Below are 17967 nucleotides of genomic sequence, written 5' to 3'. Positions count from 1 at the left end.
GTTGGTAAAAAAATACAACAAAAAGAGCAGGAAGGTCCAAGTAGACAGGACCTTTACCTGTGAAAGTAGGGTCACCCATACGTATATGAATTGCATGACAAAGCGTTAATAAGTCTGTTGGTTAACAGTGAGTAAGTAGTGGTTCCATAGTGTAGTGGAGCAGGGTGTCACAAACTAGTGCGATCCCCCCAGTGCTGGATGAACAGGAGGGAAAAAATCAAACATGGATCCATTCATCGATATTGATGCTCCCTTGGGAAATAAGCAGCTTTACCTGTTAACAGTAAACATATGCATCTTAATATAAAGTGCTAATCATGATAAGTTAAGTATGTCTCTCATACAACCAGTAACAGCACATGGCTTGTGACCTTTTTGCTGACCCATAGAGCCGGTGATGACTGTTAGGTATTTTAGTACCATGGTAGCATTTACTGGATATTGTTTTATAGTGACATTATGCAGGAAAACTCTGTCATTCAATAAGGCCCCTTTGTTTTAGTTATTTTTCTCTTTGACCCAAGAATTGATGTGTGAGAATCACAGGCTGGTACAAGGTTGAAATACCACAGAGATCACTCCCTCAGCTACATTAGTTTCTTAATCTTTTAGACGCCTGTTGAAGGCCAAATGGTTTGTTTCAGATTTCACTAATGTAAGAACTCTTCGTTTTGTGCCTTGAAAATATGTCGCTGAGATAATCACAATTGTAGCTGAACTAATAAACTACACAAAGGATGCTTCTTCACCCATGGGCAGGAAGACACTGCCTTATCTTGGTCTGTACTGGTTTAAACTGATAAATCTGCTGTCTCATGAATTTTACCCTCTATATAAACTGTTGTACTTGTGAATAAAGTTGAGTCACTTTGGGAAGACAATCTGAAGCAGTCTCTGTTTTCTTGTTCTCCCAAGCTGCTCCCGAGCTCGTACTAACACGCTGAATGGCATGCTTGAATATTACTTGAGAATATATTTGACTGTGTTACAGACTAAGGGACATTCTCTGCTGATAGGTGAAGGTACATTCTCTGCTGATAGACGTCCACGCCTCGGAGGAAGTCGATCCACGGATTAGGCCCTGGAAACCGTTTCCTTCAATGACCCGTCTGGTTACAGGGCTTGAAGACTGGAAAACGATGCGTGTGAGCCCGAGAAGGGGAAGATTCAGACTCGGTGACCTTTCTGTTGGAAATGTTCGGGATCACGTGATGTCTGTGAAAACTTCAGCACAGGGGCAGTTACTCATCCGTACATTCTTGGCTACTAATGCAGGGAAAAAAGGCTAAGCACGCAAGTTTGAACTGTTATGATGATGTATTGATTATAACTGGAGCAGCAGCCCCCTGAGTCATAATATAAAATGGCTGAGTGGTGTTGCTTTGGTAATCTGTGTGGCTGAGCCTAGGGTTGAGCGTGGAGCGTTTGTATATAACCTAATTTGATTTTTTGAAAAAATGGAAATACACACCCACAAACTTCTAGATGTATAGTGCATCTGATGCCCAGGGCCGGCTGCACAGTGATATTTGGCCTTATAATCATATCACATTACTCTGAGTTTTCCACATGCTACAAAACACACACAGCAGGGGGATTGTTAACCAAAACAGATTTGATCTTCTCAGACAATTTGTCCCATTCTCCGGTCCAATCGAGCTCTTTCAGCCAGAGTAGGAGGGATGGAGGAGTGTTTTGCGCATTTCAGACGTAGGTTGTCCGCGGGGTCTCTTTGCTCCACAATTACCACTTTATGAGGATACTTAACTGCAGCCAAGAATCGAGAACAACAGAGGCAGAGAGTGTGAAGATGTCTGGTGGGCTGCTATCTGTTCACTCTTGTGCCTTTACTTTTCTTTGCCGTTTGCCACTAAACACTCCCGTTTGTGTCTTTGTTTCTCTTAGAAGCAGACTCGTCACAACTTTCTTTGCGCTCCTTTAACCCTCCACAGACCCTTTTCCACGGGTTCAGCATTACACTCAATGAAAAATGTCACACATTTAAGTCAACAAAGCAGTCCTTGTAGTGGCTGTTTTGGGGCTATCACGGGATGGAGTTTGTCATGGATACCAGTTACAATTTTTCTGTGCTCTCCAGGCATGACAAACCTTTAAAGTTGTAGAGTTGTTTTTTTTTTTTTTAACAGGGTCAACAATGAACTTTTAGTCTGATTTCACAGAAGTGGCTTGACATTTTTAGGCTTGTTTGCTATCTTGCAAAGACTTGGATAAGAGGGCTGATACAACTTTGTCTGTCTAGGCAATATGAAACCACTTCTATCGTAGGCTAGAAACAAAGGAAACAGTCTAATATTTACTAATTAACATGATGTACTGCTTTTTTTGTTTTTATTTTTTGTTTAATCTGTGTGGAAAACCAAAGTGTAAAAGAAGAAGACTTTTTTAAGTGGTTGCACTTATTTTCTGGAGTCTAGTTGCTGTGCCGTGTCTGGAGTTCAGTAGTTGCTGCAGGAGTAAAGTATTAGATTTAGAGATTTGATCACAGAATCTAGTAATGTGATTAAAGGATCCCAAAAATGAGCAAAGTACAGTATACTCATTTTTATTAGATGGCTGAGTATGTATCAGTCTTTCTGCCAAGTAAGAATACATTAAGACTGAATCAAATATATTTAAACATTTCCGATACATCAATTTTCCTAATCGTTCAGTCACTCCAGAGTTAAAAACAGAACTGCAACCTTCTTATGGCTGTGTTAAATTGGTGATTGCTTGGTGGTTGCATTCACTTTTCTCATATTCATCAACTGTAGCTGAGGCAGCTAGTTGATCGCCCACTGGTTGAGCGTGCAACACCCTAAATCTGTAGGTTCCAACATGTTGGCAATCTGTCTGAGTCAGTCCATAACATCTCTTTTTGAACAAGTCTTTCCAATAGAGGACTTTCCTCAACTGGTTGCCAACTGGTTGCATTCTGGTCATATTCCGATCAACTATGTAATTTTGCAGATAAATCTCCATCGTGCAGTAACTGCATTGCTGTTTTTGGAGGAATTTCTAAATTTTAATTTCAGATCCGCGAGGTTCTGGCTGATTTCTGTGGAAAACAGAACAACTGACAAATTATCACAAATAGATTGAGGTAAAGTTGGCAGTTCCATGCATTCAGTCGCAAACTGATAAAAGTCCTGATGCACCAAAGTCACTTTGAAGACGGCATCTGACTGCGATAGTTGGAGAGCTGGTCCTGGTCTTGAATGCATCAATTTCAAAGGTAAATCACGTGCACAGCACATCATCTCAGTTGGTTTGGTCATGCAGTGGTTTAAAACCTCTGTTTCCTCACATGTAACTACAGCAAAAGTCATCTATCTGAAGATACCATAAAGAAAAAAAGACTGAAAATATATAATAATAAAAAGATCCCGTACAACCCACACAGCCCCAATCGTCTTCTCCCTCCGATGTTCCCACTTTGCAAATCTTTTACAAAAAATATCTTGTATTGTCTAAATGTAATAGCAGCTGTGTTAATAGCGACAGTTTCCTTGTCATTTGGAACATTTACAGGCTTAATTGACGCTTTGAGAAGTAAAAGAGTGAGAAGAGAGCACCATTATACCATGTGTCAAAGTTTACATCTTAAAATATGGTTTTTCCTCAGTGCAGTCAAGCTAATAAAAGAGCTTCTTTTGATGTCTTGGCACATTACGAGTGCGTCATCATTCAGTCTTGCACTGCTTGGTCGACACAGTTTTTATACTCCATTAACATTTGACCCACTTATGTGTAATAATTGCGTTTATAAATTTCTTATATCTTTTTACTTTTCTTTTTCTTCTTTTTTGAAGCACTGCACCCTGCTTCTTTCTTTTTTCCCCTTCTGCTTTGTCTTGGTAGACAGTGTGAGAAAAATGTCTATCTACACCCATCTGGATCCCTACTCTCTCGACCGACTGCTCATCTGTGATAACATGAGCTCCATGCCCTCCGAACATAATAACCTAATAGTCCATGCTGCTTCTGTCACTTTGTCTTACAGAGCAGGACCGGGGAGAGGGACTGATTCAGACGGTGTGAGAGAGCGATACAGTAGATAGATAAAGACTAGAGGAAATAACTTTCCCTTTTTCCTCTCCGTTATTTACAGTTGTGGAGGGGTGGGTGTGTGTGCCTGGATTGCAAAGCTGCTTAGTGGTATGATTCAGTTTGGGGATTTGAATCTGCTCTCACCCCCACTTCAAGCACTAGAGTGGAGGCGGACAAAGGGTGAGATAGAGGGGGAGTGTGTGCATGTGCGCGAGAGCGAGGAACGGCGTAGGAGACGCTCAATCTGGTACAGCTCCATGTGAAAATGACCTACTTCCTGTCAGCTCGCTCTCAAATGGATTGCTGTTTTCTGATGTGTGGAAGAGTGGGGGAGATTTTTCTCTGTGGGGTCTGAGGGGGGTAAGGGGGTGGAAGAGTTTGGCGTGGAACGGTTAAATGAAGTAAATAAGTAGGTGGCTCTTGGGACCTTAAGGGTAGGATAAAATAAATGTCATGTTAGTGAAATTCTGCATGCATGCATGCATGCATGCATGCATGGCGAGCATAGTGTGTGCTCACCTGTGCATACATTGTCTGTTGGCTCATGCTATAAAACATGTGATGTGCTGCTCTCTCTCTGCTGTGTTAATTACCCCCAAAGACGGCTCGATGAGAGTTGACTATCAAAAAGCCAATATTTGAGGGGGCAGGCCTCGCCAGATGCTCAGTGGTCGTGTGTGTGTCTGTGTGCCATCCCGCATATCCGACACACACACACACAGAGGGTTGTTTATGGACGTCATCTGCTTTTCAGCAGGAAAGTTTCTGTGGTTTTAATTTGGTTTTAAAGGAAATTCTCATGAGAACCACGAAAGCCTCATATCGTCTAAACCTGCTCTTTGATTTAGATACATCTATACTTTAGTAATTAATGTATAAAATCACAAACTATATAACACACTAACAGGATTCACATGATAATATAGATAAAGAACCTACATTTCATACTTTTTTATATACTTAAGCAGTTTCTAATAATATTTTATTTTAAAACGTGCACAAGTCTCAAGCCACCCCGCATTACTTCGTATTTTGCTTCCAAGGAGCCTGACTTTCTTCTAAATATTAAATAAGTTGTCTTGAGCAACAGTCTTTCTGAAGGTTTTTCAAAACATTTTCTTTGGACATTGGCCACTTGTTCACTCATTTTCAATCCAGTCCTTGTACCTGACAATTTTCAGAGGAATGTTTTTTTGTTTGTCTGTTTTTTGCACTGAATTAAGGCCTGCTGTACCTTAATTCAAGCATGAAAAAGGGGCCTAACTCAAGGGATGAATCAGTGTTGTGTCTACACTTATCACTTAGCAAAGAAACTATTTTAAATTGTACCTTTAGATCTTTAGCTTTTCTTTTTTCTATGAAAAAAATCAAAGGTAACACAGTTTTACAGAACAAATGTAGTTTTTGTTCCAACAAGGTGATTAAAAAGACCAGCTGATAACTTTACATATGTTGGAATGGTGTGCAGTGTGTCCTTAAAAAGTTTGAGGAAACTAGACAAGTGGGAAACAAATGAAGAACTGGCAGAAAAGCTATGTAGAGTAGATGAACAGTACCCAAGATTGATGTCCTTAAGAAACCAGAGCAAATCCACCAAAGACCTGACATAGAACCTGAGAGATGCATCTGGCCCCGTGAGTTCATCCATCTACTGTTCAACGGAGCCTAATCAGCAATGGTCTCAGTGGAAGGGCGGCTGGCAAGAAACCATTCAGAAGGAAAAGAAACAGGGAGGAAAGGCTGAGGTATGCCAAATTACACGAGAACCAGACTAAAAATTACTGGTACATCTGATGGAGTGATGAATCTAAATTTAAAGTTTGTGTTTCAAATGGTCAGCAAAATATTTGGAGGAGCTCAGAAGAGAGATACAAAATAAGTGTCCACAGCCTCCTCAGAGTCCAGACCTCTACATTACCGAAGCAGTGTGGGACCATTTTGAGAGAGAGCAGAGAAAACGTCCAAAGAAGAGCTTTGAAGGTCCTTCAAGAGGCCTGGAGAACTATTCCTGTAGACTACTTAAAGACAGTCCAAGAAAGTTTGCATAAGAGATTTCAGAGCTGTGCGTTGAATCTTCACTCCTCAGTATTGCTATAAAGTAATGACACCACTGATATTTAGATTGGTAGTCTTTAAGAGTCTATAGTATTTCACTATGACATCCTGAGTACAAAAAATGAAAGCTTGATTGCAAGACCAAGTGGTTTTTGTTTTCCCAAAAAGGCTTTTGGAAGCTGAAATGATGGACTGTGGAACGCCTGAAGAAACTGGAAACTTTACCCTGCTCCATTTGTTATGAGAGGTTGGAGAGACAGAAATGAAAGCAAAGCAAGCATGAATGTTGGCAGGGCATTCACTTTATTGAGAGACCTCTGGGACTTTTTGAAATGCGTGGAAATCACCTGTTAAAAACTAACCTGACCATGTGACGTTGTGTGAGCTCCAGCAAAGACTTTTCACCAGTTAATAAATCTGTAATCAGGGATCAGAATTGGACCAAATTTAATCTTCATATTTAGGAAGGGAATTTGTGAATAATCCAAGGTTCAACAGCACACCCACCTGCAGGATAACATAAAATATGCAAGAGTAGAAAAGGCCACAAAAAAATATATCTGTGGAACTTCCCGGCACACTCCTTCCCAGTCTCTTTGCTGCATTTAATCCCTGCTTTCAAAATGAAGTGGCAATTCAGTCAGTTAGTGTATTAATTTGGGTCATGAGTAATGTCTCTGGGGATGGATTCATCGAACAGGTATGCGCTGTCAAAGCTTAATCCCCGTGACTCTGTCTGGCTGGTCGGAAGCTGAATTAAATTAATCCACCGTCATAACCCTGCCCCTCTCTATCACTCACATGCTATTTCATTTTCCCTGCACGCGGTGTTTTCCAGTGCCCGAGGACCTGTCTTTAGAGGAAAGAGATGAGCTGTCAAACATACGGCGTAGGAAAAAAGAGCTTCTGGATGATATTGAAGTGAGTAACAGTGGAATCAATGTTATTTGAGTAATCTGATCAAACACTTCTAAATGAATGATTCGGAGCAAGCCTCAAACTAATAAACACGGTTGTTGATGTGCGTTGCATGTCTGAAAAGTCCTCTGGTGCAGTGCAGAACAATGAACCTTATTTCATTTGTTTTCAGATCTTATATTGTTACATTTACTTATATTAGTTTGCTGTTGCCTTTTGTCATGAAATGACATATGTCTTCGTCATATTAATAAGCAAGCCTTTCACTATTATATATATATTTAACTAATAAAATCATAGACTGTGTTTGCAGATCATTCAAGAGCTGCACTGTGTCGTCTCAGGAGCTATAAACTTGACTTTATGAAACAAGCGACTCTGTCCTTCGATTTCAGCGGCTGAAGTTTGAGATTGCAGAGGTAATGACTGAGATCGAGCAGCTAACCTGTGTGGGGGAGAGGTGAGTTTTGATGGTTTTTCTTTTCTTTTTTTTTTACATGTTGTGTGATTATTTTCATTATGAATTGTGTGCTTATGATAGCATTTTCTTGGCTCTTAGTTTTGTCTGTAAGCTGTCGTTGAATAGGCAATAAAATCTAAAAGTAAATAATAATAATGCTCATTGGTGTTTTTATAGGACCAAGATAACATGAAGTTTTATCTTTTTTTTTCTTTACATAAATTCATGTAAAAAGTATTAATTTTAAATTATATCAAATGGACTAAAGAAGTAAAAAGCGAACATTTAAATAGCTGGTACCAGCAGTTCCTCAAATGCTAAATTAAGCTTCAGTCACACAGTCATAGAAAGTGGTCGGTGCCCCCGATTGCTAAGGAAATGTGTATATCCTGAATAGGTGTTGAGTGGTTGCTAGCTGATGCTAGGTGAAATCTGTTGCAAAGAGGGTGGTGCTCCACCAAAAACCTCTTTGTGATTGCTTTGTTTATGAGCAGATTGCCGCGTCCCTCTGTAGTTTACATGGAAATCGCCAACTTGTCTGCAAACACTCAGTTTACTCTCCGAGCGATTGTGAAGCTTTGAAACTGGAAAAACTGAAACATTCACCTTCAAAGTTGTGCCTTAGTTAACCAAGTTAACCAATGTATTTCATCAACCAGTAGCAGAATGCACTCTTTTCCCCAGTGACCAGTGGTCCCTAGATGGTCACTAATTGGTCTCTAGGCCTTAATTAGCAGGATAGCTAATAGTGTTGGAGATTTAAATGAAGTCAAGTCAAAAAGTAGTAGTGTTGCATGTTTGGATGGCTTCAATGAACCGCCAAGAGATCAGCTCATTAGTTTTTGTTTGCTTTGGCTCTGCTACTCTTTTAACAGTTACCTTTGCAGTGAGACTCACACCTGTCAGTTTGTGTGTGTGTGTTAACATGTTAATACCCCATTGTTTGAGGAGAAAAGCAGGACAGTCCCTCGACTTAACATTAACCAAACAGTCTGCATTTGATTGGTTGCTGAGGTGGGGCGAGGTCGTGTCAGGCTGTTGTGTGTCTCAGGCGCAGCTGGCAAAGGGGCTCCAGCTATTTTTGGGCATACGTAAGGCTTAGGGAGCGTTCAAAGACACGCAAAGGTGGAGATTTCCCCGAGGAGTGAGAGCAAAAAGGGTTTCCAGCATTAATAGGGACAATGTACGTCCAGTTAGCTAAGATGAATTAAAGAAAAGGGACAAGATACACTCAAGTGAGCAGTAACAGCTGATGCACAATCACATGTTGTGAACGAAATTCAAGTTTTCTCAATTTAATCCAAATGTAAACTCAGCCTTTACTTGACTGAGTGGTTGGTAAACACAGTTCTGACAGGCCCTGAATAAACTCGACACAAAGTGACCTACTAAACACACGCAGCAGCCGGGGAGCAAAATTGGACTCGGCTGTCATGTGAAGGATGTTTTCTGGGTTTTTTATTCTTTTGGTTTTTGTCACAGCAAAACCACACAAAGAAACAAGCAGATCGCCATGGGAAGGAAAAAGTTCAACATGGACCCAAAGAAGGTCAGAGGAGATCCACAGCTCTGGAGTTTAAATTTAAATCATTCATTGAAACTGAGTAAAATACCTATTTGTACTGCGCTTGCTCTCTCTTTAAAAACAGGGAATCCAGTTTCTTTTGGAGAATGATCTTCTCCAGAACACCCCAGAGGACATTGCACAGTTCCTCTACAAAGGAGAAGGGCTCAACAAAACAGTCATCGGGGACTATTTAGGGGAACGGTGAGCTCTCCAGTTTTCTCTCTGTTTTCCTTCCACCTTTCTTTTTCCTCTCCCCACATCCTTGTGAGATGTGCACTGCACGTGCTCAGACATCAGTGATAGAGCCCTGGGAAATTGGTGGTCTGGATTTATGGAGCACAATAGTGCCAGGAGACCGTGCCGCTGAAAGAGGGGGAAAAAAGTGTAGGGGACATGTGGTTCTTATCGAAGGGAAGTCAATGGGGATAGGATGTCAAAACAACAGGGGACATCACGCTGCCTGTCTCAGCCGGCACAGTGGCTCTCTGTCTGAGAGTGGCACTGTGACGTGGCTGCAGGACTTTGCTTTCCACCTTCAGTCACTGAGCATAGGAGTTCATCACTTCTTCTGCTTTTGTTTAAGCTGAACTACTCATCACATGTGTTTTTTTTTTTCTCCCCACCACCCCAGGGATGACTTCAACATTAAGGTCCTCCAGGCGTTTGTGGAGCTTCACGAGTTTGCAGACCTCAACCTCGTTCAAGCCTTGAGGTACTTAACAACTCATATTAGGAAGAAAGAATTAAAGCAGGCGACGGTGAGTGGGTACTACAGTGCAGATTGTAAAGTTTGTGAAGGGCAGGCTTGTTTTCAAGTATAAAAAACCAGCCAAAACAACATACGGGAGTTTGCAGCACGATAAGATGGTGTTTTACAAGTTTTATTGTTGCTTTGGTACTTTTCTTTTGCAAAGTAAACACCAGACGTGCACCGAGTTTTACAGACCAAACTGAAAGAAATCCGCCTTGGCTTCACTTCACATATTTGGTTTTCCCATTGTAAACTGTTGAAATATGACATTATATCACGGCTGTAAAAAATCTTGGCCTGACTGAAATTGTTCCCACACTTGAGCCAACCGACTGTTTGCAGGGAAGGTGGGGGTGGGGGGAGCGGTGTATCTGTCAGAGACCTTTCCCGGGATGCACCAATTGGCATTATAAAAATAATATTAGAACAATTAGGCTAGCTGATAATTTCTTTTTTAGATGGTTTGGTCATGTTGTCGTTTGTGATGTGATTTGCAAATTTGTAAGTTGGTCAGGTTGTTGTTGAATTCGCAAAACACTTTTCATATGGGATTGGATATTGCTGAGATGTTATTGATGTAGTGCTTTTCTCTAAATTGCCAATAAGAATCAAGTTGGAGGAGAGCATAACGACCAACCATGCAAAGCGGTCCACAAGGAGACCGCTGCTCTGCACATCCAAGCAAAAACTGATCCAGGTTTAAGCTCAGATGAGGCCTCTGCTTTGTCACACTTGTTGCACTAGCACTGTGGCCGTGACGAGATCAAGTGGAGGCACAACGATGCTACTTTTGATCTCTTGTTATGTGCGGGCACTGTCACACGTATATTCATTGTTACCTACTTTGGAATTACATATAATTAACTAATTGGCAGATTCTGGGACAAAATGTATTTTACACGTTATATTTTTATGCTGATTTACATTAACATGTGTTGTCACCATTAAATAAATATTTTTTCATGCGACTGATAACAGAGGAGCCGGTGTGCACACCTCTTATATGTCAACAATGTGTCATGCAAACCTGCGCATCAAGTTAGGTGATCAGTGTATCAGATTCCTGCCTAAAGCTGTGTTCAAAGTGCTAAAAAATAGAGTATTTTCCAATGCACAGCTTTAAAAGTTTGCTCTAACTTCTAGTTGTTTGGTTTGTCGGGTGTCCCATGAAAGACAAGAGTGTTCTTTGTGCTGTTTTTTTTTTTTTTTTTTTTTTTTTTTTTTTTGCAGAAATATCAAAATCTAATCTAACACTAGAAAAACAAAACTGCCTCTTGGCAAAGACGTCTTCATTTATGCCATAAACACACCCTCCTAATATAAAGAAATGTCTGTGCCGTGTAATACTGTTTTGTAATTCACAGGGAAAAACACAGATACTGTTACAAACATTCACATCAATATTTCATGACACATCATTACATTTTTCCTCTCGCTCTCTGCTGTTGCAGGCAGTTTCTGTGGAGCTTCAGACTTCCCGGCGAAGCCCAGAAGATTGATCGTATGATGGAGGCTTTTGCCTCCAGGTACTGCCAATGCAATCCCGGCGTCTTCCAGTCCACAGGTACCACACACACGTACACACATACACACACGTTTGCACCGCAGCAGATATATGAGTCAGACTCAGCCAGACAGTCCAGGACGGATAACATGCTCTGCCCACCAGACCACCCGGATTCAAATCAATGCCTCTGTCTGTCTGTCGTCTCTCACCGGACAGCTGGACCTGTATAAATCTTTACCTTGTGGCTACATGCGGAGATTTCACGACTGCGTAGGGGTGCAGCTTCAGAATATTTGTTCATTATTTCAGCCTCTCTGTGAACTTGAGTGGACCTGAAGTCCAATTACAGTTTTCCACTGAAGTTGGCAAGTTGCTCATTACCTGTGTGATCAGCATTCGTGTCTCCAGCAGTGATAATGAAATTGATCACCGGTCAATAGCGGTCATTAGCGCCGTCTTGGCTTGTTGCACATAGCCTTCCTGCTCACGTGTTAGTGTTAAGGAGGATGCAGGTGACGGCTCGGGTTGTGAATATTGATGTGGTGCAGTGGTGACACACCCAGACTTGGTTATTGGTCATCCCTCAAGAGTGGTGCACACTGGGTTATAAATTACATGCAGAGGATGTTGTCTGGGGCTCTTAGTGTGTGGATGGATGAAACCGAGTCGTAAGAGCAGGAACACACTGTGTCAGAAGATGGGCTTTTCTGTTGATTAAATTCTCCATTTTATCAGGTTTTCCTTCAATCTGTGGTGTGAAAATGTGCTACAAGATGTTTCTAATTCCCTTTTATGGCAAATAAGTTGAATGGCCTACTATTTTTATCACATCCACACTAATCTATAACCTCCACACACACATGTGGAGTGTGCATGTGCTGTATTTGGTTGTTTCCCTGTGACACTGTGTGTAATTACCTCCACAGACACATGCTACGTTCTATCTTTTGCCATTATCATGCTGAACACCAGCCTGCATAATCCCAACGTCAGAGACAAGCCCCCAGTGGAGCGCTTCATCTCCATGAACAGAGGAATCAATGAAGGGGGAGATCTCCCAGAGGAGCTACTCAGGGTGAGAGCTTTGACTTGATTACTTCGTCAGGTTTGATGAATTTATCCTATGTGGTATGCATTTGAAACACTATGGAGGTAAAAGTGGAGGGATTAAATTAAATGTTTGGGGTTTTCTCAATGTGGCAGACAAAAAGGAAACTTATAGGTTCTCTTATAGGTCTCCTCTGTGAAAAGCAGAGTCATGCCTCCCTAATTGAGACATTGCAGCTCAGGATAATGATGAACTTTAATAAGAAAAAGACGAAAAACAAGTCGATCGACTCGCATGCGAGAGGCTGTCGTGTCTGCCAAAGTGCTCCTTCAGTACAAAAAGGAACCTTGTTAAAAAATCTTCGAGGTCCCAGAGTCACTGATGTATGAATCTTTGTCTTTGTCTGAAAATTGATTTCTCAGTGTCACGTTTAATGCACCGGTAGTTGAAGGCTTGAATGTTTTTGCACGTGAGTTAGAAGTGTGTGTGTGTGTGTGTGTGTTTTCATCTAAGCGTAAACGTTTTTCTGCTTTTTCTTTCTCTGTGCAGAATCTATACGACAGCATCAAGAGCGAACCCTTTAAGATCCCCGAGGACGACGGGAACGACCTGACGCACACCTTCTTCAACCCAGACAGAGAAGGCTGGCTGCTTAAATTAGGTTAGTCTGAGTCTCACGCGCTCAGGTTCTGGGGGAATGCAAAACATCCGGCTTGACTTTATTTAGGAACTCCTGCTTTCTTTCTTTTTGGTCTGCAACTATAGAATTAGACTCATGAGAACTTAAACTGTGTGGTAACTGTTGCTCGTGCACTCTCCTTTGATCATAAAAAATTAACTGAAAGATAGATAAAACCTTGCAAACACACCCATATGATTAAAAATAGAACAGCAAACATTCAACTTTTATATACAAGTCGTGTATCTTACAGTTTATACATGGGAGTGTATTCATGATCCATTTCATTGAAGGTCTGGTCGCGTTTGTGAACGGAGCAAACAGTGCATATAAAATATGCATGCATGTCATTCTGTCTGTAAACATGAAAGCTCGAAAAGCTTTGAATGAATTCAGATAAAAGTGTAGGGGTGTAGAGCAGAGTCATCCACCGAGGTCTTCAAGGTCAACTTAACGATTGACAAAAAGCCTTTTAACCTAGAAACTATGATTCTTACGAGCAGTAACTTTGAGTTCTGTCACTCACAAAGCTTCAGATATAATTATAAATGTAACCAACTGTTTGTGATGTATCAGTGAATTCCTCTCTTTCTAAAAGCCAGGCTGTGGTTATTTAAAAGCCACATGATTTGAAATTATGAACTGTGAGTTATATCTCAAACATTAAAAAAAAAGGGCAGTAGCTGATTTTATGTGAACCGCATACACAGGAAATTTTAAATGGGCTTCACAAGGTGTTTTACAAGCAAAGTAAAACTAATTTTAATATATTTAAATACTTTATGGTGTGAGGGACTTTCTAATGAAAACCCCGTCATGTTGTTGTTTATTAAAACTACAAAAAAAGATGTATGACAAATTATAGCCCGCTTAAAAGAAAAATAATAAAACCCACAAGTACAGCTATGCAGATGCAGATTCTCAATTAGCTCTGTATAAACATAGTTTAGAAATGATACGTACATTGTTTATTAGCCTGGACGTGGACTCCTCTTATTGTGTGAGGAAGAAAAAAACATCTCAGTCATTTGAAGTGTGTGTGTGTGTACATATGTATGTTTACATATCTTTGTGGGGACTAAAAATTGGAAGTTTACCATACTTGTGGGGACTAACAGCTGTGTGGGGACAAAATGCCGTCACCACAAGTTTGAAGTCATTTTTGAGATTCAAATTGTGGTTTTAGTGTCAGGGTTACAATTAGGTTATGGTTATGGCTAGGCTAAGGGTTAGGGTTAGGGTTAGGCATTCAATTTTAATGGTGATGGTTAGGGTAAGCAGCTAGGGAAAGCATTATGTCAATTAGATATCCCCACAAAGCTATGAAAACAAGACTGTGTGTGTGTGTGTGTGTGTGTGTGTGTGTGTGTGTGTGTGTGTGTGTGTGTGTGTGTGTGTGTGTGTTCGTCTCCAATGAGGTCATGCATTTATAAATCTTGCTTTTACTCTGCTTGAAGTTGGCTCCCCTCTGATCCCATGTGTTTCTGATTTGAACCTCGCTCCATCACTTGCCAGGTACTCCAGCAGTCCTCACATACATAACAGCTTATAATTTACTGTATGGCGGTGATTTATTATTGGACATAATACCTGTTTATTAGCCCACATATTGTTGGTTTAAAGAGCAAAGTCACTGCAGGTGGTTGGTTTTTACTACAGTGTTTACACACATGCACACACACCTGGCTTTGACCTGCACATTCTTTAAACTCTGTGTAACGTCTCTGTAGCCTCATCAAGCTAGTGCGTATGAATGTAAATAGCCCCATTGTGGCTCACAGACCTAACATGATTACATTCTTGCACGGTTCCTCCCTGGAGCAGTTTCCCCCGCAACCAGTTCTCACTGTAATATTTCTAATTTAACTCTCTAAAGATAAACCCTGGAGGATACGGAGGAATAAGGCCTTTTTTTAGCAAATGTCTCTCTGCGCTCAGCGGAAATTTGGCCGTGCTAATTCAATAGCCAGGGTCTATTGAAATGTAAGGAAACACAGAGCTTTTTATAGCTGTCTGTGACCCATGTAGGCTTCTGTGAGGGGACCATGAAAACAGGAAGGAAATGCTGCAGTAAAAGTCATGCTTAGGAATTAATAACACACATAGTTTTGGATGTAGTTTGCACAAATGAACACGTGAGGTGGCGAACTTGCTCTGGGGTGTCGTGTACGATACGTGCGTGTATTTGCGTGAGCGTTTTCACCTCCAGGGGTGCTTTACGTGCCAAGTTAGGTTCACATCAAGTTTGCTCTCCTCTCCTGAGAGCCAATGAGGTTTTATCCTGTTGCCTTAAAAAATGAATGGGCAACGGCAGTAATAATTTATCAGTTGCTCGAGTCATCAGTTAACTAAGCCTGAAGTTGGGCGAGATTGTGCTGGTAGCCTGCAATCTCACACAAGGCAGCTTGCCTGCATGTCTCAAAAGTCAAAGCCAACAGTTTTCAGTTGTCAGTGATTTACATTTAAGCTTCCTGTGGCACAGCTGTAGCAGCACAGAGCATTTGAAGAGGCACAGCCCGAAATATCTTGCATATGCAGCCAAACAGGGTCTTCTATTTAAAAATGAATATTGGGATAAGGCTGAAACTCTGTATAGTCTGTCGTTACGAGAATCGATTTCTACAAACAGCCCAGGTACAGAAATCTACAACAGCCCTGAGCATACACAAAGTGCACATACAGTGAAATGTCTGTGTTGGGTCTCGCGGGTTCACCAGTTCATGGTAGTCTTAGGTTCTTCAAGGGAACTGGACTTCCTTTTAGGTTCTTGAAGATGTTTCACCTCACATGCAAAAGGCTTCTTCAGTTCTAAAAGATAAAGGGTATCAACTCGTCACTCTGGTCCATCAGCTGGTAACGCTGATAGGGAGTAACGGATATTTAACCTCTGGCAATGGGACATGGACTGGTAGATGACCTGCTCTACCTCTGTCATCATGTGTCTACCAGTCATGACTCACATGACAGTGTAGTGTCAGGACCACCTCCAGTATTTTCGACTCACCTTTAGCTTTTAGAATGAAGAAGCTTATCTTCATTCTGCTGAAACATCTTCAAGAAACTAAAAAGACGTCCGTTTGTCTGTTAGCTCAGGCTGCAGCGTCACAGAAAACTGAATGGAAATCACAGGAAACCCACTAAGTGAATTTTCAAAGGCATGTGAAATATTGTATGTGTTTAATAATGACATTTTGGAAATGATCAGCCACAGGAAATTGAATTACATTTACTAATGAGTTAATGCTTAAAGTCAATAACTGGTTTGGGCCGCTTTGATTTCTTACATTTACAAGAGTAATCTCTCTCTCTTGCTTGCAGGCAAGTAGTCCAACCATATCTACCTATGTTTGCTTTTGTCATTTTAAAGCGCATAAGGAAACACAGCGGATGCTGGTTGGCTTCATTAATGACCATCACTTCCCTGCTCTTTTTCCTGAGGGCAGACAGCCAGTCTGTCACTGCGGCCTTTGTGTCACTTCCTGTCTCCTCTTTTTTTTTCCTGTCAGGGGGCAGAGTGAAAACCTGGAAGAGAAGGTGGTTCATCCTGACGGACAACTGCCTCTACTACTTTGAATACACAACTGTGAGTCTCACACCAACATGTTTTTTTTTTTTTTTATTAACTAAAGGCATCTCTGCCGCTGTGTGTGTATGCTTGTGTCATCGCAGAGCCGAGCATTTCATTTTTATCCTCAGAAGTCTGTATGAAATCCACCCTGAGTCTACAGCCTCCTTGTTAATTATAACAAGCAGTTTATTCCATAGCACCAGAAAAACGACGAGGATTAACAATTCAAGTTTGCTACACTGCTGTTACGGTTATGGATTTCAGCAGGGAGCTCTTCATGTAAACTCTACAAACCAAACATAACTGAATATGTTGCACTGTCTTCACACCGTTTATTGGTAGTTTGATATAAAAAGCGGCCTCTGAGTCAACATTTGGTTTGTGACCACCTGTTCTTACGTCTCAGTTTAAGGGTGTTTTCTCTCCCTTTCAGTCCATTTAAAATGAACAAAAAAGAAAACACAGAGACTCTTTGGAAAAGGTGTCGCCTTCCAAATGGACTTCTGAGTGGTTTGTTTATGGAGCGATCCGACCCAACTAAAAGCTACACACTGCAATTTTGAGCTGAACGCTTTCCTGTAGCCAGGTATGCTTTGCATTGTGAGAGATGTGCAGAGTACACAGAGTGTAAGTATACTCTTGGCCCAGTCTTATTTGGCCATTAATGGACTGAAGGTTCCTACATTTCAGTCCACCTGGGAGTTCACGTCTCTGTGTCAAAGGACATCAAACCACAGGAAAAGGCCACAAGTTTACAAACTCATGAACTGATTTGGACCACAGGCTGAAAAGTTTTTTGGTTCGGGAAAGAAAATCAAGTCATCTGGTTGTGTCTAAGAATCTATATTTATTATTGATTCTCACTGAGGAAACAGAGACTTTAGGGGCCTCTAAAAACCCTCCTACTATCCAAATCCTTGGAACTATCTTCCATGAAGGGTGATGCTATTTTCTGAGAATTTATTGGTCAGTTGGTGGCAATTTCACACCTGCTGCTAATCTCCGATTCCAAAGAACAAGAACTGAACCACCTTTGCGGTGCTAAAAACCCAGGGTTAACTCTGAAGTTAACCGGAAGAGACCAAATGCTGCTTCATAGTACAGGTCTCAAAGTAATAGGACCTAGTTCAGCTTTTAAGCCGGCGAGGCGTGATTGCAGATTCCGTGCCGGTGCGTCCACCCCCCTGCAGTGGCACCACAGACCACGTCACAATGTGAAAATTGTGATTTTTTTTTTTATTTTTTGATTTTTTTATTTTTTTTTTTTTAATTCAAAATCTGTTTAATTGAACTAAACTTATGGTAAAACAAGAACAGCTATGTAGGTAGTCATAAACAAAGCAAGCAAAAAGGGGAGAAAAGAG

At 41.1% G+C, this 17967-nt stretch overlaps 1 protein-coding gene across 1 annotated transcript in view; it reads left to right on the top strand.

Moving 5' to 3' along the window:
• Positions 1-17967, top strand: part of cyth3b (cytohesin 3b) — a 42907-nt gene that overhangs the window by 18542 nt on the left and 6398 nt on the right. The window contains exons 2-10 of the mRNA XM_085271137.1: positions 6944-7026; positions 7419-7483; positions 8966-9032; positions 9133-9251; positions 9682-9762; positions 11253-11365; positions 12235-12383; positions 12906-13017; positions 16542-16618. Of these exons, the coding sequence (XP_085127263.1) occupies positions 6944-7026; positions 7419-7483; positions 8966-9032; positions 9133-9251; positions 9682-9762; positions 11253-11365; positions 12235-12383; positions 12906-13017; positions 16542-16618 (866 nt within the window). The remainder of the gene's footprint in view (positions 1-6943; positions 7027-7418; positions 7484-8965; positions 9033-9132; positions 9252-9681; positions 9763-11252; positions 11366-12234; positions 12384-12905; positions 13018-16541; positions 16619-17967) is intronic.

This window comes from Mchenga conophoros, linkage group LG4 (assembly GCF_057382185.1).
Source record: "Mchenga conophoros isolate Kocher_MC1m ecotype Shallow Benthic linkage group LG4, M_conophoros_male_GT1.1, whole genome shotgun sequence".
NCBI lineage: Eukaryota > Metazoa > Chordata > Actinopteri > Cichliformes > Cichlidae > Mchenga > Mchenga conophoros.
Note: the sequence above shows the minus strand (reverse complement) of the source record. Positions and strands in the feature narration are given on the sequence as shown.